This window comes from Penicillium oxalicum, chromosome III (genome assembly GCF_001723175.1).
Source record: "Penicillium oxalicum strain HP7-1 chromosome III, whole genome shotgun sequence".
NCBI classification, from domain to species: Eukaryota; Fungi; Ascomycota; class Eurotiomycetes; order Eurotiales; family Aspergillaceae; genus Penicillium; species Penicillium oxalicum.
In genome coordinates, this window is record NC_064652.1 from 2186093 (window position 1) to 2212159 (window position 26067).

The 26067-nt window shown below is 44.8% G+C and overlaps 5 protein-coding genes across 5 annotated transcripts; 3 read left to right on the top strand and 2 right to left on the bottom strand.

The window, feature by feature from the left end:
* Positions 1-6951: 6951 nt before the first annotated feature.
* On the top strand, positions 6952-7272 carry POX_c04211 (uncharacterized protein; the record flags this gene model as incomplete). The annotated part of the gene is made up of 1 exon (XM_050113095.1): positions 6952-7272. The coding sequence occupies one exon, from the start codon at positions 6952-6954 to the stop codon at positions 7270-7272; it is 321 nt and encodes a 106-aa protein (XP_049970651.1).
* Positions 7273-10955: 3683 nt separating this feature from the next.
* Positions 10956-12179, top strand: POX_c04212 (uncharacterized protein; the record flags this gene model as incomplete). The annotated part of the gene is made up of 1 exon (XM_050113096.1): positions 10956-12179. One exon carries the CDS (start codon positions 10956-10958, stop codon positions 12177-12179), a length of 1224 nt encoding a protein of 407 aa, XP_049970652.1.
* An 835-nt stretch (positions 12180-13014) lies between these two features.
* POX_c04213 (uncharacterized protein) lies at positions 13015-15473 on the bottom strand (the record flags this gene model as incomplete). Its single annotated transcript, XM_050113097.1, has 5 exons — positions 13015-13315; positions 13369-13517; positions 14103-14375; positions 14428-15274; positions 15337-15473. The coding sequence occupies 5 exons, from the start codon at positions 15471-15473 to the stop codon at positions 13015-13017; spliced, it is 1707 nt and encodes a 568-aa protein (XP_049970653.1).
* Positions 15474-16961: 1488 nt separating this feature from the next.
* POX_c04214 (uncharacterized protein) lies at positions 16962-18946 on the top strand (the record flags this gene model as incomplete). Its single annotated transcript, XM_050113098.1, has 2 exons — positions 16962-18046; positions 18103-18946. 2 exons carry the CDS (start codon positions 16962-16964, stop codon positions 18944-18946), a joined length of 1929 nt encoding a protein of 642 aa, XP_049970654.1.
* Positions 18947-21457: 2511 nt separating this feature from the next.
* POX_c04215 (uncharacterized protein) lies at positions 21458-22504 on the bottom strand (the record flags this gene model as incomplete). Its single annotated transcript, XM_050113099.1, has 1 exon — positions 21458-22504. The coding sequence occupies one exon, from the start codon at positions 22502-22504 to the stop codon at positions 21458-21460; it is 1047 nt and encodes a 348-aa protein (XP_049970655.1).
* Positions 22505-26067: the final 3563 nt, after the last annotated feature.

Genomic DNA, 26067 nt, shown 5'->3' on the forward strand with positions numbered 1-26067 from the left:
GGCGCGGCAGAATAAAAGGGGTGGACGAAGACTTATGAAACACCACTGTATTGCGTTTCGAGAGTGAACTAGCCGGTTGGTCTTGTTCAATGAACGCTCCAGTCCAGTTGGACCCGTATGATTGATCTGGTAGTGATGCGTTTGACAATCTAGGAGCGCCATATTAAAGCGCCATTCTTTTTGTCGGTGCTTCGACTAGCTGCTTTGTGGGCTAAGCCCGTCATCTCCCTGGCCTAGGCATCGAGCCTAGGTAGCAACATCGCTGGGCCACCTCTTGCCTAAATGCTATTTTAGTGCAGTGAGTCATCTATCATTGTGAATAGGTGGAAGTATGCCTGGTGTTTCAACCAAAATGTTTTTGGTATGTCTAGCTGCGACGTCGACCAGGCTTTCTCCAAGAGAGGCCTTGGGCAAGAGTTTCTTTCTTCACCTTCGCGGAGAAAAAAAGAAAATGATATCGGGCAGTACTCTATGTTATAACTGGTGGATACACGTGTTAAAAAAGCCGAACCAGTATACGCATGATGAATTAATCACTCATATGGCGATTCCATTAAACTATTCTCTGGGCAAACGGATAGAAAATTAATTTCATCCATCTTAATGTCGTTCCATAGGAGGGGGTCTGTGCCGCTCACAACGCAGAAAGACATGCCCGCCCAGCAACAACAATCTCTGTCTCCGCCGACTCGGGGCCCTGCACCTTGGCTGCTAAATCTTCGACGAAATAAAAATTGCTGGTTTTCGTACCGGCTCTCAAACGAGAAGTCTCCAAAAGCCAAAACACGCAGGTTGGGCAAACCTCTCGGGCCAAATGCCCATTCGGCGAAGCAGATGAACTCGTCTGCATCCGTAAAAAGAGGGGACGATGTAGTCGTTACATCCGGCTCATGGAACTCATGCATTTCTGGAGTGCTTATAGAGCTTTCACAAACGCGGGTATCGTAATTGCTCGCTATTAAGGCACAGGAGTGGGCTTCACTAATATCGGCTCGAAAACTGCAATACGGACACCGGGCTTGTCTTTGACTCAGTCGAAAAATCACTTCGTTCTGGACATTCCTGTGGTATAGCTCGGAACCACTGACACGAAAATGTAGAATACGCAAAGTTGAATCACTGGCCACATGCTGGAGTTTTGATTGCTATTCCTGTCAGCGGGTTCTTACTGATAAGCAAGACTACTTACCACAAACGAAGGGGGAGCATTCAGCGCCAAGGCAATGATGTGGCTTGTATCGACGGTCTTTGGAAGCCGAAGAATCCAAGCTGCGGAGTGATCTCGGGTTTCTTCGAACAAGCCTTCTTCGCCAACGGACACTAGTTGGCGCTCATGATAGGCGAGGCTTTCCAGTGTGGAGCAATGATGGGCAATTGCGTTTTGAATTTGAGGCTCGTTAGAAAAGTTAGATAATTTGAGATACAAATTTCTGAGACCTTGAAAGGAAACCAGGAAGTCTGTCAACGGTTTCAGGTTCACATCACGACTTTCGTTGACGCCGTAAAACAAACTGTCACTACAGAATTCAAATCTAAGAAGGCGCACCCCATGTTGTGAACGAGCTAAACACTTCAAGAATGACAGCTCGTTGGCACATTCGCGCAGGGTCAGTGACTTCAGCGAACAAAAAAGCAATTCGTAGTTTTGGCGCAGCCTTTCGGGCAAAGGGGCTTTTGACAGATTCAGTGACTGTAGCAATGGATACTTTGCCGACGAGTCAGATAATGTCGCGCCAAGCGGTATCATACTAGGTGCTGGCAACCCAAGGATATCGCGACAAAAGTCAAGGTTGGCCACATGTACGACGAAACCGATGGATAAGTTGGACAAGTGTAGGCTGTTCTGACGAACGCACCTTCGTAGAGAATCGACGTCTGCAGGATGTTGAACACCCTCCCATTCTAACGATTTCAGGGATTTTAACTCGTGGAGGCCCCCTAAACAGCGACCAGCATGAGGACAAGATCCATCCGTTACCAATACCAGACGTGTCAGGCAACTCTGTTGCCGGTTAATCAATCCACCAGTATCTAAGAGCCCAGCAGGTATGCAGGTACCTAGACGCCATCTGTTTCTGAGAGTTAATATCTATAAATTTCCAAATTCCAAGATTTTTGACGACACTGAATGGAAAGAATGGAGATTGTGCGGTTGAAGATGTGCTAGGACAACTTTGGTTTGGCGTGAGATGTCGTCTAAAAATTGCTCATGTGCTTTTGCCTCATTAGAAGTGCCGAGAGTGCCGAGAGATTCTACCAGACCGGATGTGCGGAAAACATTGTAGTATGTACAGCGGTTGAATCTGGCCACGTGAATAGGCGCAACAAAACTCAAATGTTTTGTATGAAGAAGTTGGCAATATTCTTGTAGATTCTGATGCAAATTGAAGAATGAATCCACGTCGAGTACGTTTAGCGCCCATTCGCTGGCAGCACGAAAGGTGACTGAACGGTAAGCCAGGGGAATCAAGGTTGAGTAGAGTTTAGAAGAAACTCGACTTAAAGAACGAATTGATTGTGGCGGAAGCTGGAAAAATCAGCCTCCCGACTGGCTTAACAAACCCAGAAGTACGCACCCACTCTGCAATGCTGAACAGAAGTTCGCATGGAAGTGCCTCAAGCATGCCGCTGAAATTTCCTTAAGTGGATATCTAGCGAGGGCTCGTATGTCCTACAAGTGTCACTGAAGTCGGTTCACCTGACGAATTTATGTTAGACAATGCCGGCTTCACCACCAGCGTGCGTAAATTGACCATGACAAGTTTTGGAACATACGTATATCCGACAAAGCAACAGCTTTTTATGACAGCAAATACGAGAGCTATACTTAATTGATCATGAGTCACACTGAGCTGTTTGGGTGCGCAAAGGTCATTTAGAGATACCTTCCCTAAAATTTGAATTATACAGACTGGTAATGCGCAATTAAACATTTAGCCTGCCTGTATTTCACTATGTTTTGGAAAGAAATGATAGATTGCTAAGCTCTCCCAAACTTTTGGATGCCCAGCAAATTCACCGCCAGGACAATATGTACCTTCGCTAAAGATCAACTTGTTATCAAAATAGCGAGGGAAGGCATAGCGGATGTGCGGAGGAAATTTAAGTATTCAACTTTACAGATAATTCAATATCCAAAGACGGAGCGTAAATCGGATAAGCACATCGATGTTTACTGTCAATCCATGCAGTGCTACAGAACTCTTTCTTTGAGTTTTCGTTACCGAACGAATAGTTTCCTTTGTATATATACATTGCGTCCTACCTATTATTGTCGGCGAGCTGTAAGAGACTCAAGGTGGTACCGGTGAGCCCATCTAGCGTATGGAAGACCGAATCATTTACCCGACACTTTTACAATAATCTGTCTTGATTGGAGAGGAGGTTAGAGTATTATTGTATAATGTGGGAGTCCACTAATTGCATTCGGATGCAGGGACCCTGTAGGCTAGCCCAAATTCGTGTAAGAAGCCGCCGGGTCGCTAGACTATCGCGCATTGAGCAGTCTCGTATGGCCGACTTCAGCAGTCAAACGTTCTGTAGTTATTAGAGGCTGGGTATTTTGTAAGTTTGAACTAAAACCTATATGCAAATGTATGAACTAGACAGCCCCACATCCTTTGCTCGCACATGCTCAGCTTCCAAGTTCAAACACAAGATGCGGTGTAGGATAATGATTACAGATAGACACATCGACCTAGAGTATCTTCATTGTGTTTCATTTAAGGATCTACTTTTTTCTATCGTGTGTAATTGAACCCCACCATCGAACTGTTTGTAGGCTTACGAAAGGAAATCCCATATTATTAAATTACATGGACGTGTCCTGGGGAAATAGAACGGTGCTCGGTGCAAAAATAATTCCCCGATCAAAACTATTGGACCTGGGAATTACTCTTTGGAACTAATCAGATTAAATGGAAGCTGAGAGCGGTTCATGATGCGCGTGTAGCTCAAGAAACAAGCTGATTTGGGCTCAAGCGATTTAATTAACAAGGCAATGTGCCGGTATGGCATTTGTAAGGACTAACTCGGAAAGTTATACGTAGCAGTCAAATTTGTGGCTGAGTCCCGGCAAATTAACGTCACAATCAGCTCCCTAGAACGCCGTGCAAGATATCATTGGAATAAACCACCATGCTATAAACTAGAGCCAAGTGCATAGTGTACAAACTAGGTCTCCAGCCAGGGACGAGACCCATTCGTTCTAAAGGCCTCAGAAGATAATGGAGGGCGCCAAGGGAATTGCAAATGACCATTCGGCAGAATTGGAATGCCAAGGGCGATGGAACTGATGCGGGTTCTGCTAGAGCGTAGATTGCTGGTACCAGCGATAATAAACCCAAAGAAGCGCAATGGTACGGAAACCTTTCCTGTGCCACTAATGCTCTGCAGTCTACCACTAGGAAGTCCACTAGATATCCAACGGCCGCCAAAGCCAATGCACACATCGATCCAATCTGAATTGGAGGTTGATTTGAAAATTGAAGGATCACATAAGGTATAGCCGTGGCGCTGATGAGAATCAGTGCTCCACTGAACTCAAGCCTTTGCCAATTTGGTGCATTGCCGTGGCCGAATGCTTCAATGGTTCGATATATCAGGCTTGTGAGACACCAAAATATGACAGCCCCGCAGAAGAAAATCACGGACAATGATTTCAATATAACCTCTGGAGATGAAGGGAAATGAAAAATTAAAAAGTGAACTAAGAATAGGAGGAAATAGGATGCCCCAAAGAGATTAATGATAGCAACTATGGCACAGTCGCGAAGTCGTTCTGGTTGAAGGCTGGCCATTGCGGAGAGCTGAAGTTATGATAAGTGAGCCCCTGAAGCAAGGATCTGCTTCTTATATACAGGAAAACGATCTGACTATAGTAGAAATTATCTAATGGGCGGAAAGTTGAGGCCTGGGAAACATGCTTATTGCTGGCAAATAGCGAAATAATTCTGCTGGTACTCTGAAATCTGGGGCGGCTGGCACACAACACAGGTTGAAGGCTATACTGTATCGAACTGTAAGTATTAGTATTAGACAAAAATACTCCTCGTCATTTGATATATTGCCCTTCCAAAAGCTCTTATTTACTCAGGGAGAAACAGGCGTTGTTATTGACTACGTGTACGGTAGGATCCCAGTCTGTACTGTAACATCTACAGAATATACCTAATCTTGCTAAGCGGCTCCCGCCGTATGAATCCAGGGGTACAGTGTATTAGGCCTTGACCTGGAATATCCATCTGTCTACATGAATGAATTGACTTTGGTTTCGAGTATACATGCTGTCCACTTAAATGTGTACACAGTACCTAGCCGTTGATGCCAACCGCAGATTTAGGATGGGGACTGAAATTTGCCTCTGAATATTAAGATATGATAAAATAAAACTGCTGATGATGGACGCAGCCGTGTTACTAGTAATAAATCTTGTTCTTCTTGTTTAGATCCCTGAACTCCAGGATCTGTTGGATAAATGAAACATCTTGCTATTGCGTTCTTACGCGGAAGGATGGCCGGATTTTGGTTTGAGATGTGGCTGCCATGCCCACTTTATGCCATAAGAAAATTCATTTTTTAATTTTCCTTTGGCATCTGTGGTATTCCCCATAATCATGGGTATCCCCATGCGCAGATCGCGACAATAAGGCCGACGTTGTCTAGCTTATCTGAAGTAGAAGTCGACAGCAACAGCCCTTTCGAAAAGGGATAGTCCACCTCCGATTCTGGTGATATGACTAGCTCCGCTGGCACTGGATGCAATTACAAGGGCAGTACTAGTAGCCCTTACGGAAGTAGTATTATCGAAATCTCTGCTGCAGCTGCCAATGACCGTAATACTGTACATAAACAATTTTGAAGGCCCAGGTTCTAGCCAATGGACTGTTGTCATCTGGAATAAGCTTAGCCCCGACTGCCTTCTTGATGGGTGGTACAGAGATGCCTGCAAGGACTTTACACTGTTGCCCGGTGAAAATCGTTACATTGCTTGTGCCGAGGACTCCCAGGGAGATTGAGCCGCTGTGCCCGGTTTGACTATTCGAAATGATTCCAACGGCGACTACGTGTCAAAATGGGTCAAGTTTAATTCTGGATCAAGTACTACTAATTCTGGATGGTTTGGCTTCCAAGTTTCAGCAATCGTCGCACAGAGTTAGGGTTTGAACGCCCAGGGGATGAGAATTTGTGATAGTATTAATGGAATGTGTCCTTGCACCAGTGCTGATGCAGCTTTGGTTGGAAATGTCTATGATTGGGACAATATAGAACTGGATTGCCTTGGTGGGAATATTGCGCCCGGTTCAGTCCAATTAGTTATCACCCCTGACTACCGTTAAAAGATGTCCTCTATCTCACGTTTCTCGGGTCTATCGGAAGAATTCAGTGGAATTTAGCTTTTTCATCATCATTCGTTATACCATTACCATAAGACCTATTTTTCTGCAGTGAATTTACATACCCAAATAGTTGCTTTTCACATCTACATGGCCGTTTCGGAGGTTCCAGGCAAGATTGATGTGTTTTCTGTAGTGAGCTAGCAAAACTCCATAAAATAGTTTAGCTGCGACATGAATCTTCCCGGGCTTTGTGTACATCACTATGCAGACTTTGCTTTATGATCCTGAAGAAGGCCATGATGAGAGAGGGAATGACAGGAATATCGTCATTAATTTTCATAATTAATGGTGTCTCAGACATATTGTCCGTGAATTGGTAAAGTTTATTGAAAACTGGGCTTTGCTCTAGCGATATCGAGACAAAGCAATTCAAAATTCTAGTCGAAATCTAGAGGTCTCTTTTCGGCGGGGCAAACTCACCTCCTATGTTTTTCATCAGAAGCAGTCCATATACCCACCTTGTGCCGAGGTTGCCGCGAGAGTATTTATTCATAGCTTATTGTAACGCTGTTCGCTCTCATCATCTCAACTCAGAATAATTATTCCCTGCATTATGGACGAGATAGCTGAGATTGTTCGAGTAATTGGGCAGCAGCAGGGCGAAAATTCCTTTTATCGCGTTTGTTATGGCCTTTTAAAGCAGCTACAAGATCTAGTGGCTCAGGCATCTGACGATCTACTTTATCTTTCCCGGCATGAGTTCCACAGTTCCTCCAGTGATATCTGGACGGTGAATCAAATTGCTGCGCAGTTGAGAATATACCTCGACAACTTTGAAGAGCAGGAAAAGGTTGCTGAGTTGGCTTTAAGAGAATTATACGTCATTAAAGCAGACGATTTTGTTTATCCAACGAAGAAAGAAGACTTTCGCTGAAGACTTTCGCTAGCTATATCAGGAAAGCATATTATCCTGTGCGGTGTCGTTATTAATCACTCTACGTCATTTTAAGGCAATCTAAGCCACCGAAGGCTCAATTGATCTCCATTGCTTGTATCAACACATTTCCTATATTACGGTTGAAATATCGACTACTTTCAAGTATTTTCATAGTCTCCCTTTAGCTACCGACAAGTTTCCAGATACACAGACCTACCACCCTTCTGCAGCAATCCGTAGGTGATAGGGTGCGGTGTTCGTGCCGTTTTGAATAGTTCCGTCTAAGACACCATACGTATAATCTGTCAAACGACAGGTTTGCGAGAGTGTGGTGGCTGGCTCGACCAGATTTCCACAGTCCGTAATAATATCATCGCCATTCTTTTCATAGTTAACGGAAGGTTCGGTGAATGCCAAGGATGAAAAAGAAAGGACTTAGCATACATCATTGCACAAGAAAATACCTGACTGATCCTGGTAGGCAACCCGTGTGCAACTGTTGGGAGTTGCAATACACGGTGTGTCTTTTACAACTTTTAGGTGCTCAATGTTAGCCATGGTGGAATTTGTATAAGCTATTCCAAGAGTCCAATCGCAACTTATAACCGATTGTGTCTATGTCATAACGTTAAGATCGAGTTTCAGTGATAGAAGACGAAAAAAGGGAAATACATCGCGCTTTGCCGTGGACACAATACGTGAGCGATCGGGAGTTGGAAAGCTTGGAGAGTCTATGATCTTGGACTTATTAATGAGGTATTTGAATGATATTCGTGGCTTAACCTCACGGATCTTGCGTTAAAAGTACTATGGAGGCTCCGCGGGTTTGAAGTCGGTCCGCCAAGCTGTTAAATATCAGCAGTGATAAATTTGTTGGTCTTAGTTGACTGACAGCCTGGAGGAACATAACACACAGAATCAAGGTGCCTCGTAGAAAAGACATTTTGAATCTTACTTTGCCAGGTTGACGGTGATGAACCGGTAGTGAGAATGTTCTAGGAGGGGAGGGAACGCCTGCTTTATAGTTCCTCCGTGTTAGCAAAGAACTCAGCAAAGTGTTAAAAATCAAAAGTTGCCGCCCGCATTTTGCGAAATTTAATCGGCGGTGAAATTCTAGAGTAGTTTTTCATTATTTAGGAATACCTCACGTTAAATCTATCCAGTTTAAAATGGCGGTTGAGCTCCAATGGCGACTCAGAGTAAGACATCCGAATTCATGGTTGCCGTTCCGCATGTTTCGTACGGATTTGGGAGTGGATCTCCCTGTTGACTTTTTTTTCCTTTTGATACTGAATAGGTTTTCATACTCTTACCGGGATATAAAAACCACCGCTTATCCGCGATGGCTAACTTCACAAACAGATGCAACTGAACTCCCAACCTGCTCCTTTAAAACATGGTCATCCAACTTCTGGTTATGTTTGCCACTGTGGCAATGGCAGACTTCCAACTTCAGCAATTCACCAAAGACACCTGTACTATATTAGACACATGGGATCAAACGCCCCACGGTGTGGCCTCTGTTCAGTACATACTGAATGGGCAGGAGACAACGAAGTCCCTCTCGTCGAATTGTGAAACCCAACTCCAATCCTCTCTAGAAGACTGTAGAAAGCCCGTCCTTGATGGTTTGAGAGCATTATCTAACTGGCTGTTTACAGGTTTGCGTGGGTCCAGCCTAGTTTGTAGCCAGCTGTTAATCTTGATATCAAATTCAACGTCACCCGACCCTGTGCCCCGTAACGCGAAGTATGGCAAGAGACTAGTCTCTGCGCGGGCAAATTCCGACTGTTCATGTGAGAAAAATGAGCCATCTCAAGTAGGTGACTCAGCAGCCACTACAACGTCTCGGGTTACGCTTCTCTCTGTAGCTTCCACAGACCCTTCAGAAACAACAGATGCCCGCGGTAGAACCTCTTCCACACCAGTTAATACTGTGAGCACATTATTAAATGACAATACAACTCCAACTGCCAGCCCTACGAGCGCCCTGTCTAAAGATCGCGTTTGCATTATCAAGCATGCCGATTGGGCGTCAATTCCACAAGGAAGATGCTGGTGCTTGGACAAATCATCTATCGCCTTTTCTTCTGAGGAATGCGATATTTATTCGTAGAATGCCATAAACCTGCTGTTCTGAAATCTTATTCCGGGGAGAACTAAAATTTTAACAGATACTCTTTAGTGGAATTTTGTAACCAATGCTAGAGGTTTTATGTTGACTAAATTCCTGATGAATATGCACGTTCTAAAGCAAGACAGCAACTCAGGTGTCTAGCTATAGGGTAATTGAGGAATCAATTTCCCCTAATGAGATAAATTGTGCCTGGGGACCGGGACTCGGCCAAGTTTATTAGAATAATGCTATAGGTGATAGATTCCTGCCCCGACAACATCGCTTTTCACACATTTACTGAGTATTAATTGACACGGTCAGCGGGGGGCCGGAAATGGCTCCCGTCCCACCGCCTGCCCGAATTCGCAGTCCCCCTGCCGCTTCGGGAATGGCGCCCGCACCATCGCCCCATTCAAGTTTAGCGCCGTCCCTGGCCGCTTTTACCGCCCAGCTCATCTGCCCACCATCTATAAAAGACCCTCCTGCTCTCCTCCTCTTTGTCGACGCACTTTCTCTTCTGTTTCCCCCTTCCAGACACTCTACCCCCTTTCTTTGTCTGCCCCACCATCACCTGCGTACTGGCTTTCAGCCTGATGCACTGCCCCTTTAATTTCGCCGGAGATGCCGCTCCATCCGATCCCGTGGTCATTGTGGCCAGCGTTGGCTGCAATGCCACCCAGTCACCGAGGATCGCGCAGGAACAGAAACACGGGGCGTGATCCAGTCCTCCACTGCATCGTCTGATTCCGTGTCAATGCTATTTTCCTCGAAAAAATTACCGGGAATCCTGCTACAAGGCTATTTCGATCGCCTTCTGCTGGTCTGGCCTTCAGATTGCGTGTCTCTGTGATTCCGCTGGCGTCCCTTATTGCGAAATCTCCACGATTGCTCTCACCGATGCTCCATGTTCTGCTTCATCTGCCCCGCCTAACTTTCCATCCGAGGTTACATTGCACAGCCCTTGGCGTCGCAGATCTCCTCGCGGGGGCTTGCTCCCAAACGTCTTGACCTTTCAGTTGTCGTCATCATCGGGCTTTGCGGTCCATCCTCGCCCAATCGATGAATCTCGATGACATGCAACGGTGATGCGAGCCAATAGCGGAAATACCGCACACTTGCCTAACCGAGGTCGATGCCGCATCATAAAGTAAGCCCCTAGTCGGGCGGCAGCAAGACCCCATGATCACGCAGTCTGACGCATAGATCATTGATTGGGAGCCATTGAGATTAGTAGGGATTGTTGCCGGTGTTCTAAAGCCTCACAGGTGCGGAATTTGTGTGCTCTCGTACCTTTTGGATGTATCGGCATGGCTTGGTGGAAGCTGGTCCGCATCTCTACGTTATGAAGTATACGGATTACGCCTCGTGATCTATAAAAGAGACTCCAATTACCCCCAAATGGCAAAGCTGCAATTCAATCCTCCCAGAGTCTTCAACCTTCCCCTTTCCTCTTCCCACTGCCCTCTGCCCCCTGCCTCAAGTCCCAAGTCTCAGTAACTCGATTTTACGAGCGACCCCAATCCCTATATCCCCTGAACTTGTTCCCTCGCTCTTTTCGCACTATATGTCAAGCACCAGCTTTCGACTAGAATCTTTCCGGCCGTGGAATCCTTTTCAGGACAAAGCGCAGCCTTCGCGGGATTCTCCCTATATTTATCGCTACCCAAGTCCTGTCTCGATTTCTGCCACCCCACCTCCCTCATATCCTAGCAACCGATTGTCAACGAGCCAAAAGTTAAACTCCCACAGCTCCGACCGGCATCCCCTTCCTGCACGGCCACCAGCGGAGGTCTGCTTCGATGGCTGTCTAGATTTCGTGGTTCAAACCGCTGGACATGAGCCGGGGCATTTGGGCAGTATAGCCTCCGACAGTACTCACATTGACACTCTCAACCCTAACGATATTTTGCAATTGCAAGACCTACCAGGTCCAGAGGATCTTGGTCACGCCCCAATATCGGGCAGTATTGGTCTTAGTGCTGATGCTGAGCGTCGATCCCCCGATTTTGATCCGTCCGACTTGGAAGCGGCGGTTATTGCTGGTCAGCTCCCACAAGATGTCGATTCTGGAAACCATATCCTGTCCAGAGAGCCGCCAGGCATTGAAACAATCGATCCTACAATCCTGAACGATCATGCCTGTCCAGGTGTGGGGCAGATCCAAGCAGCGGAAACTATCTCCGGCATCGCAACATGTCGAGACAGAAGTCCCCCGGAGTTCTTCCACTTTCCCATTCACGATCCGCCTCTTCAATGCAGCCGAGAAAATGCAAAAGAAACGGCCGATCCTAATCGCCAGTTCACAAAAATAAATAAATGTTCGAGTATCGGGAAGAGATGTTCAAAAATTGGTGCTGGCCGGTCCAGGAAAGGGCCCCGTCGTTGCAACAGCGTTTCGTTTCCTACCGTTCGTGCTCAATTCCTGGCCCTTCCAGTCGAAGACCGGCTACAGTTTCTATCTTGGCTATTTGAGAGCACTCTATCACACTGCGTTTCTTCACGTCCCAACACAGATGTCGCCTCTGTATCAAGCTGCGCCTCGAGTCAAGATCAGTCGAGCTCAAACACCGAACCCGTTGAAGCGCAACAGCCTCCTTCGAGAAAAGGCTTACCATGGTCCATGGAAGAAAATTGTCTATTGGTAAACCTCCGGGAAGAACAGAATCTTGCTTGGTCGGAGGTGACGAGACTGTTTGCACAGAAATTCCCCGGAAGGAGCAAAGGGTCTCTACAGGTGTACTGGAGCACGACGCTCAAGAATCAGCGGCTATACGACCACCGGGTATAGCGGACAGGGCTTCCCGTACGCTCAGCCGTACCTAAAAGTCATACCGGCCATTGAGTAGTATAGTGGATGACCACATGCGAATCCTGGCTTTTGGATGTCGGTGCTCACCCGTTTTTTGTCATTCGTTGGGATGTTTGCCCTTGCCGCTTTACCCTTCAGCCCCTTCAGGCCCCTTCACCTGAAGGCCCTGAGGGAAGTAGCTGAACCGGCTCTTAGCCTAAGCAACAGCATTGGTATGGCTACTGCGAGTGACTAGCTGCGCCTACTCGCAAAGTTTAGAGAATGGACGAGCCGACCCGGTTCTCATGCAGCCAATAATGTGATATGAGAATGGAAAGGCGCTTTACAGCGGAGCACGAACAGATTTTACGAAGCATCAGCGTCACGCATGATAGCTTGCTGATCTAATCAATCATTGAATTGGAACCGCCTAGATTGTCTGCATTGACTAGCCTGCACAGTTCACTCAATCAATCCGAAGCTTCTCAGAACCTAGAGAAAAAGCTACGCTTATAGTCTATTCTACTTTAGGCCGTGCAATCAAGATCAGGTAACTTTAGTTGGCTACGACCAAGGAAGGCTAGTCCTGGGTCAGTCAAAAGTGCATCTGGAGATATGTATATATAAAACAGCAATGCTCCCAGCACGATATTTCCCAGCGGTGGTATTTCTTTTGTTTGCATGCGGAATTCAAATAGGAACCCCTGTCCAGACGTAGCATCATTTGCAGACTGTCCTGGATAACTAGCCACCTCTAGAAATTGTGAAGTGATAGGAGTGATGAGGCTTGACGATGCGTAATAGCTGGACACGATGGCGGAGGCTGCTGAACGAATTATTGAGTTTGATCAGAAGGTTCAGAGCCCGTGAGACAAAGTTTCTTCGCCGGCCTGCTTGGAGTCCCTGAGCCGGACCACTTTGAAAAAGATGTAATAGCACCCCCTCTTTGGAACAATTTGACAATCTCTTGATAGCCTCTCTTTGCGGCCGCACATGGAGCGTTTTCGTAGCGGCCGCCCTGTGCATTGACGTCCGCTCCCTTGTCTAAGAGCAGTTTGATAATCTCTCGATGGCCTCCCGACGAGGCAGCCTGGATCGTGTCAAACTGAGGCTCAGGGGACCGCAGGAAAGGAGACCTGGAAACCTTTGAACCTTCAAATGTTAATTGGCGACCACCATCAATCAATACCAATCCCAGAGACACTCCACTCGCTCCCGGAGGACGTGTTGCTGCTGACTTGCAAATGTCCCTGCTGTTCGTCCCAAGCAATCTTTCGCCACAAGATAGAATGGCAGGCACAGGACCAGAACGGGAAAGGAATTGAGAATCACAATATCCTACTACGTGGGGTTTAGTACAACTACCGCCGGATTAGGCAAGTCATAAGCCAATGAGCGCAAGGTGTTATTAACGCTAGTTCCAAACAGGAAAATTCTCAGCCAATCATAGGTCTGCTACTCTGACCTGCCAAACGCATGAAAATACTGGTGACGCGCGCTGTCGCACGCCGTGGCCCTGAAACGAAACAAGTACGAAAGGTGAATCGTAAGTTGATAATATAAGAGTTGGATTATTTTTTTAAGACAATTCACATTGGTGGGTGCCAGGCTCGCTTATGAATTACGTATCGTCCGAGCAACGGGATAGTTATCAATCTGGATAATTTATCAAGCTCAAATAAAGGGTTATGTTAATATCCAGAAACCGGAAGCTACCAGTTGAGAGTGGCCGTTTCAAAGCCCTCTCAACATTTGGAAAAGAGCGCAGAAAAACCATAACATGTCAGGAAGGGAACAACGGCTTCGACAGGATTGTAACAGCGGATAGAGAAGAATATGACAAAAGCCTTAGATCAAAATGCCATGGGTATAGTCACGCCTCTGTGGAATCAGTTTTATATTCACTGATGGTTTGTCCCATACGATGTTGGACTTCCAGTTGCTGACATTCCAGCTTTCCCCTTCGACTTCCCAATCAAAAGCCCAAAGCATTCTGGCAAGAATGTGCGCCAACTCCATCTCAGCAACTTGTTTACCTGGACAGCTTTGTCTACCACTTAGAAATGGATGAACGACATTAAGCTGATCCGAAGTGAACAACGGATTATTGAGCCATCGCTCCGGATGAAACTCATGTGGATCCCGGAAGTATTGAGAATATCTACCAGCACAGTACTGGGGTGTTCGAAGAATAGTCTGTTCCGATTAGTGATTATCATGATACCGAGGCAATCAAGAAACAACTTACGCCTTTCGGTATGTATTCTCCTTCGATAGTAACCGAGTCACTGATAACCCTTCTAGGGCCTGAAGTTGGTTGAGCAGGGCATAGTCGGAAAGTCTCAAGCATAACTGCGTTAAGATAAGGTAGCTCTGTAACCGCAGGGTGGACTATATCTTCTTCACGAGCAAAGGCGGCTCGAACCTCCTCTCTTGCTTTGCGACCACAGGCTTTGTATCGCCCCAGAAAGCCGGTTGCAGCCAAGAGCGCAGAATGAATGGTTTCACTGCTGGCGGTAACGAAAACGATCAGGTTCGCTTCCATTTCTTCTGGCGATAAGATATCCCGTCTATAAGCAAACGAGAAAGCACTCTCGGTTTCGTGTGCTTTTGACGCTAAATTGGTCTTACTCTTCTCTTGGACGATAGCGCGAGGATAATCGAGAATTCTTTTGGGGATGAAAGGCCAGATTGTTTTCTGCAACAATGGAGAGATTCCCACCAGAAGAACGTAAGTCCCGATGCTAGCTAACTCTATAGCAGCGAGCCATGGGTGGCTCTTCATGTTTTTTAGGCAGTCGAATGGCTCTCGCCATATGAGGTCACCCGCAATGTCGAAGGCTAGCCAGCTGTAAAGCTTTGTGATATCGACCCTGCCGTCATTTTCCTGGACATATTTCTCGACCTTCGTCCGAAATATAGAACAATTTTTCCGAATGACTGATTCATGAGCTAGTAATGGAGTACCATTGAGCGACTGGTGAAATGCCTTTCGAAACCGTCTGTGATCTTTTTCGTGGTCGTAATTGATAATTTCTTGTTCGCCCTTGGTGAACTTGGCGAATCGTTCAGGGTCACGAATGATGGACTCAGTGCTGTATATTTGTTGATGAGCAGCATCGCTGATAAAGGAAACTTCATTCGGAGCCGTTCTTACGACCGGACCATACTCTTCGTGAAGTTGCAGTAGCGAGCGATGGAACGACCCAGAAATCCAGCTGAGGAGCCATGGAAGTTTGGATATACGGTTGAGGAAAGGACCAGGTATTTTCCGAAGTGGATGAAAAACAACATTATAAGTAGATATAATGCTTGAGTAAATCAACACCTAATCGTGGTTTAGAAAGTATTAAGGCTGGGCTTATTTAGGGTACTGACAATAACACCGGCCGCAAGCACTATGTTTGTATGCGCAAGGAACTCTCCGTCACTAGAGCTAGTCATTTTCGCAGGGAGGGCGGAACAGGAATTATTTGAGCTTTTTCGTTTAATTTCTCTAGACAAAAAAGTTGAAGGACCCAAAGCCAAGCGGAAGGCTTTTTTAAAGGATTAATGGAATCTCTATTTACAGTATCAGGCCCTGCAATCAGTTTTTAACCCAGCCCCTTCTCTAGAATATGCGTTCATGCAGAGATATAGATAGCTGTATTTTATCGTAACGCTGTGTAATCTTTTTTTTCCGGAAAAGAAAACAAGGAAAAGGAATAATTGATCACGGCCCCTGCTCCTCCAGCAAAGCATCTCGCAATGTTCGCTTGGTGTCTCTCCGTTACCCATGTTAGGAGACGGAGAAATGTATTTTGAGCATATTATACCAATATTGCTTTACCAATCGTGAAGGTTATTCCTGCCCAGGTCATACAGGCTTGGGATATCTTTTTCACGAAAGATGCCAGCATGCACAAAAATGCATCCAGCTTTTCTCCTTATCTACTGTGTAATTGATTACAATGTAAGTACCATCTTCCTTGGGGTGTTAATATGTGTGTTTGTCCATTTGTATGCAATTTCCCACAACGAGAATGCACCTCTAAGTAGCCCTCGAGTACACCGCTAGGGGAAAAGACTTCCTTAATCTTGGAACTTCAAACTTTAATATTCACCATATCTGCAAGTGTAACACTATGCAGGAGGCGTAAGCCAAGACTCTGAGTCATTGAATCTACCAAAGAAGCAAATATGCATCATCCAAGGACTCACCGCTAACGCAAGGAGTCCAGTCGAATTGAAATAGTAGGATCCCCAGCCCATTTGCGCATCAGTTCATTCAAAGAGGCCAATAATTGCAGGTACAGATATCGCTACTTTGAGCAAGGGGCACAGTTCTTACTTTCAAATCTGATCTACATCACGACTATGCTAGGGAATTCGGTCACATATTTGTACCCAATGTAAAATAACCTTAGATATTCACCCAGAATGCTTCAATCATGCTTCAATCATTAAACTTTACGCTGCGTGGTACTGTACCGCAGCAGGAGTTTTCCTTGCATAACAAGCCGGCAGACACACACGCCCATTTATTGGTATGTCACATGAGCGATATCGCGGTTGTTGTGGGTGGCTTAGCTGAAGTTCGATAGTACCTCAACACTCGAAATAGTCCGCACGCTGGGTATAAATATGCACCTCCACGAAGCAATTGTGGTAAATTTCTCGTCTACGGATTCCTTTTTGACAGGGGCTTAACTGTGATTCTAAATTTTCATCCCATAACCATCAAACTTGTTGAAAATCCAGGAATCACTCACAGAACGCGATTACAATTCGAACGAATCATCCATGGCGATCGGCTCCAATGAAAACCCTTTCCGGATGAGCAAGGTAGACTTGGCGAGTCGAATTAGAGCTAAGGATTTAAGTATTCAAGACCAAAAGTACGCTTTTGGTGAAGGGGGAAAAGGATTGGATGTCCTCACGCGAGCATTCCATGCTTCGGATATGGAACTTTGCCAGTCCAAAACACTTGACACCGCAATCCAGAAATACAGCGGCGGCATTGTGAATACAGGTACTTTCGAGACTGCGGATCGAAACAAGTGCCTTTCTGCCTTGATACGCCATGTTTGGTCAGTTTCTGGATGGATGGAGGCTTATTGTTGCCTTGCTGAGGCGGCTCCGGAGATGGGAATGACTCCGAGGCTTATGGCGGATGTGAAAACTGGGATGTACTGGTACCCACAGCTTCGTGTCGCTCGTCGAAAGCGACCAGTAATTGATGTTCGTATGACAATCGTTGCATCACCCGAGAACGACTCCCTGGACCATCTTGGCCCCAAAACTGCCGGTGGCCAAGCGTGGAGAGAAAGTGAAGAATTTGCAGAAGTTCTTCAACGACCGCGTTGGAATGATCCTGGATATACCAAAGGAGTCAGTCCATGCATATCTCTGGGGTGGCTTGGTATACAAGTGGGCGCTGTACTCCCTGAACACGTCGGGATTGCCACGACACTCTTAGCAATGAACTGGGTGGACTATGATCTAGATTTTGGTGAACACAATGCCCAGGGTTTCCAGAACGGCCTCGACACCGCTGCCAAACATGCTTGTATGCCGGGAACTGAAATGCAGTCTGTGGCTATCGGTGCTATGATCAGTTATGATGTCCAAGTTCGCGCACGCAGCATTCAGCAGACCTGGGCAGATAAGAACCAAGGATCCTTTATTCCAGGGCCAGAGCAGGTGCCTCCTAGAGATTGGGTCTCGCTTTTGGTCGCCGACTGTGCTGCCATATCCCCGTTCCAACACAATCCAAAACCGAAAGACTATGACGCCAGCCGGCTAGGCATGTTTGCTGCCATGATCATGTTTGGTCTTTACGATGTTATTTATGATCAAGGTTGTTCGAATAGACTGACATCTCCCCAGTAAGTTTACGATTCACGCTGTCGGGCCTGCTAAACGATACTGAACTTTTCACCAGATACGCTGAAGCGGCCGGTGTGGCACAGTACGGAATACATGCTGTCATGGCGATCGGGCTTTATGAAAAGATCGGCGAATATATGCTTGATAGATTTCGATCCAAGCCCGAAGAAAGAATGATCTTCGGCTACGCATCCGATATGATCACTGGCACATTCGACACATTCAACACTCGATATCGGTCGTGGGAACGAATCGTCAAGTACATGCGCCAATTACAACAGTCCAAGGCCATCGAAGCAAAAGCTCTACTGGAATTGATCCACGGTGATTTCGTGCTCAGAGACTGCACTCTTGAAGAAGACGCGGACGACGTGTGGACCAGGGCAATGGAATCTGGTCTGCAAGACCTTCGAAAGCGGCACACCGTCAAGTACTTTATCCCTTCCAAAACGACTGAACTATTTTCTACTCCTGGTGTGCCGATTCCCGAAGTTTGCAAAAATTGCAAAGTGAGATTCGACGCTGTGATGCGAAGTCCAGAGTTGGAGGAAGTTCGCGCCATTCCTGGTTTGCCAGAGATTGTCACGCTCGACAGAGCTGCAGGCCTTGCCGCAGGTATTCGCCGAGCCTGCTTATGGGCATTAACTGACGACTGCTGCATCCGATGTGCGTGTAGAATCGGCTCTTGGGCAGACAAGGTTTCTTATAGTGTGCTCAGCGCGAGGACATATGACGAGGCAACAACTGGTGCTGATTTGTGGCAACTGCAAAATTACTTCATTGGCACAATTACCTATTGGCCTATTTGCATCCCTGTCCTCATATCATGCTTTGATCTGTTGGTGGATCTGACTATTGAACCTGGAGCTATGGGCCACCGCGACGTCGTGGACATATGAGCACATCGTTTGCAGCTACCAACAGTCGTCATGGAATCAGGTTCGTGGCGTTACAGTTGAGAGAACTGGATATTCCCTTTTTCGGACAATTTAAATTGAGAAATTCCTTATTATGCGACTTAGTTCTGTTGAAGAATCGTTTTCTTTCAAATTGACTTACCTCCACCCACTTTCCTATTGTAGTGGGGGATTCGGTTGCATGTACTTAAAGGCGGATATTCAGTAGTAGGAGATGCCTGAGAGCCTTACCGCCGAGGAAGGTTATCTAGGACCTAGCTTGCGGGATCCGGCATCATCATCATACTTGAACAACAGTTTGGACGGAGGATTCAGGACAGTCTTTACAGTCAGATTCCTTACACTTGAAATATCATACTCTTTTTGATTCCTGCCTTTGGTACCTGACATCGGATCTCACGATTACTTTGGAGGATTCCAGGACTTGCGTGCTTGTGGGTTTGGTTTGGTTCCTCTATGACTCGACCTGTCTGGTGAGATCAGACTGCCGTGAGCATTCCCCTCTTCAATATCTAGTTAATAACCTTATTAAACTGACTGATTCTGGCGTAGCTACCTAAGGAGATTAAGACTAAGTTCCTAGCCGGCACGATTATAGTAGTACGGAAGCCGTTATACGGGATCCCTGAAGCCGGAACCTATTAGTAGGCGACGTACTATAAGCACTACCGGGAAAAGCTTAAGATAGTTATATCTACTTACGATCTATACCTATTAATCTCGATAGCAAATAAAGCTTTCGGTGTTATCAGAATATAAACCGATAATAATCTGATTTTAGGGTCCGACGAGTTCGCTAAGCTCGAGGAGAAGGAATTAGCAGAAGCAAAGTTTAGCGCTAAACCTAAGGATATACTATCTCTAGAGAACCCGCTAATATTTAATAGCTATATCCTAACACAGAAGGAAGGAGATATTACTGTTAAATTACGCTAGAAGGAGCAGGGTAAGAAGCTTAAGCTTATCGACTACTAATCTAAGGATCTTGAGCAAGGATATATAGAACAACGTACTCGCGGAGCTTATATTACGATGATCTGCTAGCCGGAAGCTATATTCGACCTATCCGTTACCGCCTAACACCAGAATCCTACGGAAGCCGACATTAACGCGTTAAACAAACGTATTAAGTAGCAAATAAAGAACCTAGATAGGGGTATTAAATATATCGCGATAGATCTCTTAACTACAAAGCTCTTCGTATTTGTCGATAGCTTATTCGCGAATAATAAAGATTTTAGCTCCTAGATTAGATATAAGATTATTCTCGCAAACGAGTCTATACAGGATAAGGAATTTGAGATCACCAGAAACCTGATCTATTAGAGCTTAACTAAGAGCAAACGAGTTACTAGAAGCGTCCTAGTATCGGAGATCTATAGGATAGTAGGAGGTATCGATATAGTAATTACAATTAGTATAATAGTCAAGATAATTATAGACTAACTCGGCTTTAGGAAGATCCCTACTATCGTATACACGGACTTATACTCTCTTTATAAATATCTCGTTAAGCTCGGAACTACTAAGGAAAAGCGCCTTATAATCGATATTATAGCACTTCGCTAGTTATACGAGCGAAGAGAGATAATAGAGATAAGGTAGATTAACGGGAGCGATAACCCTATAGATACAATAACTAAAGCAGACCCTAATAAGGCCTTGGAGAAGTTCGTTAATACTAATAACTTACGAGTGCGAGTTAAGGGATAGGTAGAGAGAAAATAGAATAGTATAGCGAGATCTATGTAGGTAACGAGGCACAGTACGATTAATTGTTTTCTTTTGATCGTTTCTTTTAATCGTTTCTTTTGATCGTTTCTTTTAATCGTTTCTTTTAATCGTTTCTTTTGATCGTTTCTTTTAATCGTTTATTTTTGATCGTTCTCTTGTGTTCGTTCGTTTTGATCCTTCATTTCTTACTTAAGGGCACTGGCCTTTGCACAAAAGAAAAGTTGCTAGTGTCGGGATATATCCTCCCGTTAGAATAAGCAAAGACATGTTGTACGTAATCCTGCTAAGCTGCGGCTCCCGCCATATAGATTCAGGGGTATTGGACCTTGACCTGGGATACACATCTATCATACACGAATCAATCAACTTTTGCTTTAGCATAAACTGTCCACTTAACTATGTACACAGTACCTAGCTGGTGATACCAACAGTTTGATTGCGGTGCAATATGTGACCTTAGATAAACGTTGCGCGCGACACAAAACGCGTGGCGTTGAAACGACGATGTCTTTAAACAATTTCAAAGTGGTGTTATGGTTGGAAGCCGCAAACTCCACAAAACGGTCTATAGGTACACATATGCGCGCGCGTGCGAAGCCGGCTCACCTCTTGTCCCCACAAGCAAAAAGCTTCTGACTATAGAGAAACATCGCTCCCATATTGCTCCAAGAAAGATTGAGATTAATGGAACTTAGCAGATGATTAATGTCAAACCCACGCCGCACCATCACTGTAGCCATATGTGAACATCACAAAACTTCATTCCTGCTTGATGATACTTGGACGCTCATTGGTCACAGTCCTCTCCTCAGACAGGGGCTTCCTGGCCCAAATTCTCTTCGCGCGCTGATAGGCATGAAAGTGAGGATTTTTTAGTGCTTTCCGCATTTCTGCAACATAGACTAGCACTTCCTCCTTTGTCCATGGCGCCGGATCTCCGAATTTAGTAAGCAGGTACATCGAGTAGCCCTCCATGCCCGCGAGCCAATGCTGAATATTAACTAAGCCGGCCTCTTTTAATGCTTTGTCTCTCGGCCATGCCCCAATAGGCCACTTCGTAGTCTTTTCATGAAGGTCAACGAACCCAGCTCTCTCAATAGATGAGCGCATAGTTTCCGTGATATTAAGGGATTTTCCCAGTTTTTTGCCAGCGGCGAAGAACCGAGGCCCCCAAGTGAACAGGACACTATCCGCTGGTATGCTGCCATCGTCACACTCACAGCGGATATCCATTTCTATCTGCTCAAACCAGCCGCCAGCTTCGAGGTTGTCATAGCACTGTTTGTAGAGTGAAGCCCATTCGTCCGGCGTAAAGGCCCCAATACCGTGACGTAGATGAATCAGGTCAAACTTTGCACGCCAGGTCCACTGCTGCAATACATCGTCTACTTCGAAGATGCAGTTTGGCGGGACCCAACTGTCGGGCGGAGGATACAAATCGACACCTCGGACAATAGCGTGGGGGAACATATCGGCAACGTCGATAGCCCATGAGCCCTGTCCTGTCCCAATATCGAGCACATGCTTTGGCGTCTGGACCGGTGCTAGGTACAGTGGATTTGGCGCGTCAGCGTTCATGAGAAGACATGCAAGATGTCCCATTTCATACGTCTCAAACTGTTGTTCGTCTGAGGGGCTGAAATATCCAGCAGCTCTCAGGGTTTGATATCGTCGGCCATTTTCCATGAATCCTTTATACAAGGAGGAGGCGATAGACGTGGTCTCGGATTTCCAGTCTTCAAGGTCGCGTTTGTTCGAGTCTGCCAAATGCAGATTCGGATCCGGGGTGATTATGAAGTCGGCCATAGTGAAAAGATCACCGCCAGTCGCAGATCAATATTTGCCGCTCTTGAATATCTGAAAAGACCGTCGCCAGGGTGTATGCTATGACCAGGGCAATTGAAAACTTCTCTGAATCTCTCTTTTCCCCAGCCAACGATGCACCAAGGTTTGTAGAAGTAGGCGTGGGTTGGCTCTTTAGAAAGTAATTGTGGCGAGTATCACGAATCAAAATAATACACAAGACATGCCCTGCACGGCTCGGATGACCCTATTATCTTTCGTTAATCCTGGCCGGACGCCTTCTTCCGTAAAAACAACAAGATACGCACTGAATGTCAATGCTAAGCGAATCATGAAGGAGGTGCGGAATGGGGAAAATGTTGGACGCTGGAAATCTCACTTTCCCCTCGGTCGTTCTGTCTCCTGGAAGCGCCGTGGTGGGTCACCTCAAGTAGTGTGGCCTCCAGACCAATGTGACTCGCGAGACACGGTGGGTACAATATGCGGGCAGTCGGATTTGGTAGCTGCGCGCCGTAATACAGAAAATTGGCTTTACCACTACATGCACTCGAAACCCCAAAAATTAGCCTTCATGGCTTAGTAACGAACTGCTAGCACAGACCTGACGTACCTGATAGACCTACAGGTCTACAAGGCAAGGAAGCAATCTGGAGGCGAGATAACTGGGATTGGGAAGTCTAGGGAGAAGGAAGAAGAGAGAGAGAGGGAAAACCCACGATAGGGGAAAAACCCTTAAGACACATGACCGCTGCTAGGCCTAGCAAACATCTGGAGAGGGCAAACTCTCTTACACCCCCCCTAGGACTAGTAGCAATATGAATAATAATATATATAGTAGTGTGATATAATAAAATTTGGAAGGGGAGGGTTAGTTAGGATCTCTTATGTGTAATAATCTGGTACGATTATTTTGAAAAATCCTATTAGGCTTAGTTTTGGTAAGTATGTTAGCGGTATTGTCCTTGCTCGGGATACTAGTTAGTTAGACGAGGTTCTTTTTAATAAGGTCTCTGATTAAATAGTATCTCGTGCTAATCTAGGATAATTTTAGGCTGACTTTGGGGTTTATAACGGTCGTGATAGTATTGTCGGAATCACAAAATAGGGTGATTAGGATATTTTTGTCGAATTCTTTATCTTGGTTTAATAGGGGTATAAGTAAAAGGTTAGTAGTAATTTTAGTAAGGTAAAGTCCCTCTTTCGCTACGGTCGTAAGGGTATAGTATTCGGCTATAGTCGATAAGGCTACTATAATATCTTGTCTTTTTAAGCTCTATAAGATTAGGGTACTAGCAAAGAACTAAATATATACTTCGGTAGATTTTCTATCCTCTGTATTAGCGTACGATAAGTCGATAAATCCTTCTAGACCCTTTAAGGGTTCTTTTCTAAATAGGATTCCTAAATTTGTGGTACCTACAAGGTATTATAATAAAACTTTGTACGCTACTATATTATCTTTTCTCGGGTGTATATTACGGCGCTATAGTTTAGATACGGTCGCTATAATATCCGGGCGCATTTTGATTAAGAGCTAACTAATCTTTCCTATTATTTTAGTATAGGCTCCCTAATCGAATACGTTATCCTCTGTTAGATTATTTAGATAGGGGATTTTCTAAGAGGGATTTATTAGAATTAGTAAAGGATTATAATTTTTATAGCTCTTATTATAGATTAAATTTGTTAAATAAGCCTATTAGCTTATAAAGATATAGCTAGAGGGTTCTTTAATTATATTATATCTAAGGAATCTTTTAAATAGGAGGGTCTTTAGTTTTCTTTTATTTAAAAGGCCCTTTTTTATAGAGTTTAATTAATCCTTATATCTAGTCGCGAGGATATTATCTATATAGATTATAACAAATATAGTATAGTCCTTATTAGTAAAGATATATAGTTCGGAGGGGATTAGAGAGAGGCCTAGGCTAGATAGGTTATCTTTAAAAAGTTTATACTAGAGGTGTCCTACTTATTATAATCTATAAAGCGCCTAGTTTAGTACGTATACTAGATCTTCTCCTTTTAGGCTAAATTATTTATATCTAGTTAGTTACTTTATAAATATAATACGGTTATTAATAGCGGTATTAAGGTAGGCTCTAATTACGTCCTACTATTCCTTTTTCTAATTACGGATAGCAGCTATAGTAATAAATAATTTAGCCGATATATCTAAGATAACTAGGGTATATCTTTCGTTAGGTTAGAAGTCTACGCCTAGACTTTAGCAGTTACTATATAGACCTATCTAGTACAGAATTCTAGGATATATCCTTCGGTATCCTGTTTAATATTATAGACCTATTTACCTAGAAGGATTTTAGTACCTTTTAGGGGTTTAGTTACTAAAGTTATTATATTAGATAATTCAAACTTCTTTAATTAGGTCTCTTCGGCTTTAAGCTATTAATCGGCGAATTAGGATTTTATAGCTTCCCTATAGGTTTAAGGGATTTTGACTATTACCGACCGTATTATCTTAGTAGCCGTGCTTAATATACTAGGTCTAATTAAGTTATCTTCGGTAGATATAGCGAAGTATAAACTTCCTTTCGTTCTCTCTTTATACTCTTCCTTAACTAGTCCTTTTGTAGTATATCTAACTATTCCTTCTATAAGTTATCTCGGAGCATATCTCCGTAGGCTTCTTCTTACTAGAGAGATAGAGCGTCTCTAGTCGCTCGTGAAATCTAGTTGATTTATTATAATAGTATCGATAGGGTCCGCTAATAAAGCTTATAATATTAGGTAGCTACGGAACCTCTAAGGAATCACTATTAGAGGGGGGAGTTATAGTTAAATTAATTAGGATAGTATCTTAGACTTTTTAATAGTAGGATTTAGATTAGATTCTAGCGTAGGTAGGAATTATCCTAGTATAGTCCTTCTCTTAATTAACGGGATTAGACTATCCGGGTTCTAGCGTAAAAAAATTCCTCCCTAGTTAGGAATTAGGTCTCTAGGGATTTAGATTTTAGGATCCGGTCGAGTATTAGGGGCTCTTTTCCTCGGTTATATTAGTAAAATTTTGCGATGTTAGGAAGGTTGTAAAATTAGGATATTTTAGTCCTCTAGTATAGTTAGTAGTATACTTAGAGGGATTAGAGCGGGTTAGGGAAAAATTCGTTCCTCGCGTAATTCTAGGTCTTTTAGGAATTAGACTTAAGGAGGTAGAAGATTATATTGTGATTCGAAGAGTAAAGAAAGGTTGATTTTTAGAGTATCTCTATAGTATCTCTTAAAAATCGGGTCTGTAAGGACAGTCACGGGGCTATACAGGGCCGAACGGGGGTACTCACGTGAGTCATAACTCACGTGACTACCCTTCCGGGATCTCATCCTCCCCCACTTAGACTAAACTCGCCCCGAGCTTCAGGGTAACTTAGCCTAAGCTTACTGCTGCTCCGTTCGGTTATGTCCGTAGGTTCCCGCCTTAGTGCGTTTGTATATACACGGTAAAGTAAAATAGTAGGGGTTTAACAAAGGAAAAGGTGCAATATTATTTTCGGCACTTATAACTACTGTGCGGCTAATAGTCGCTAAAAGCTCCTATTAGGGTAGGG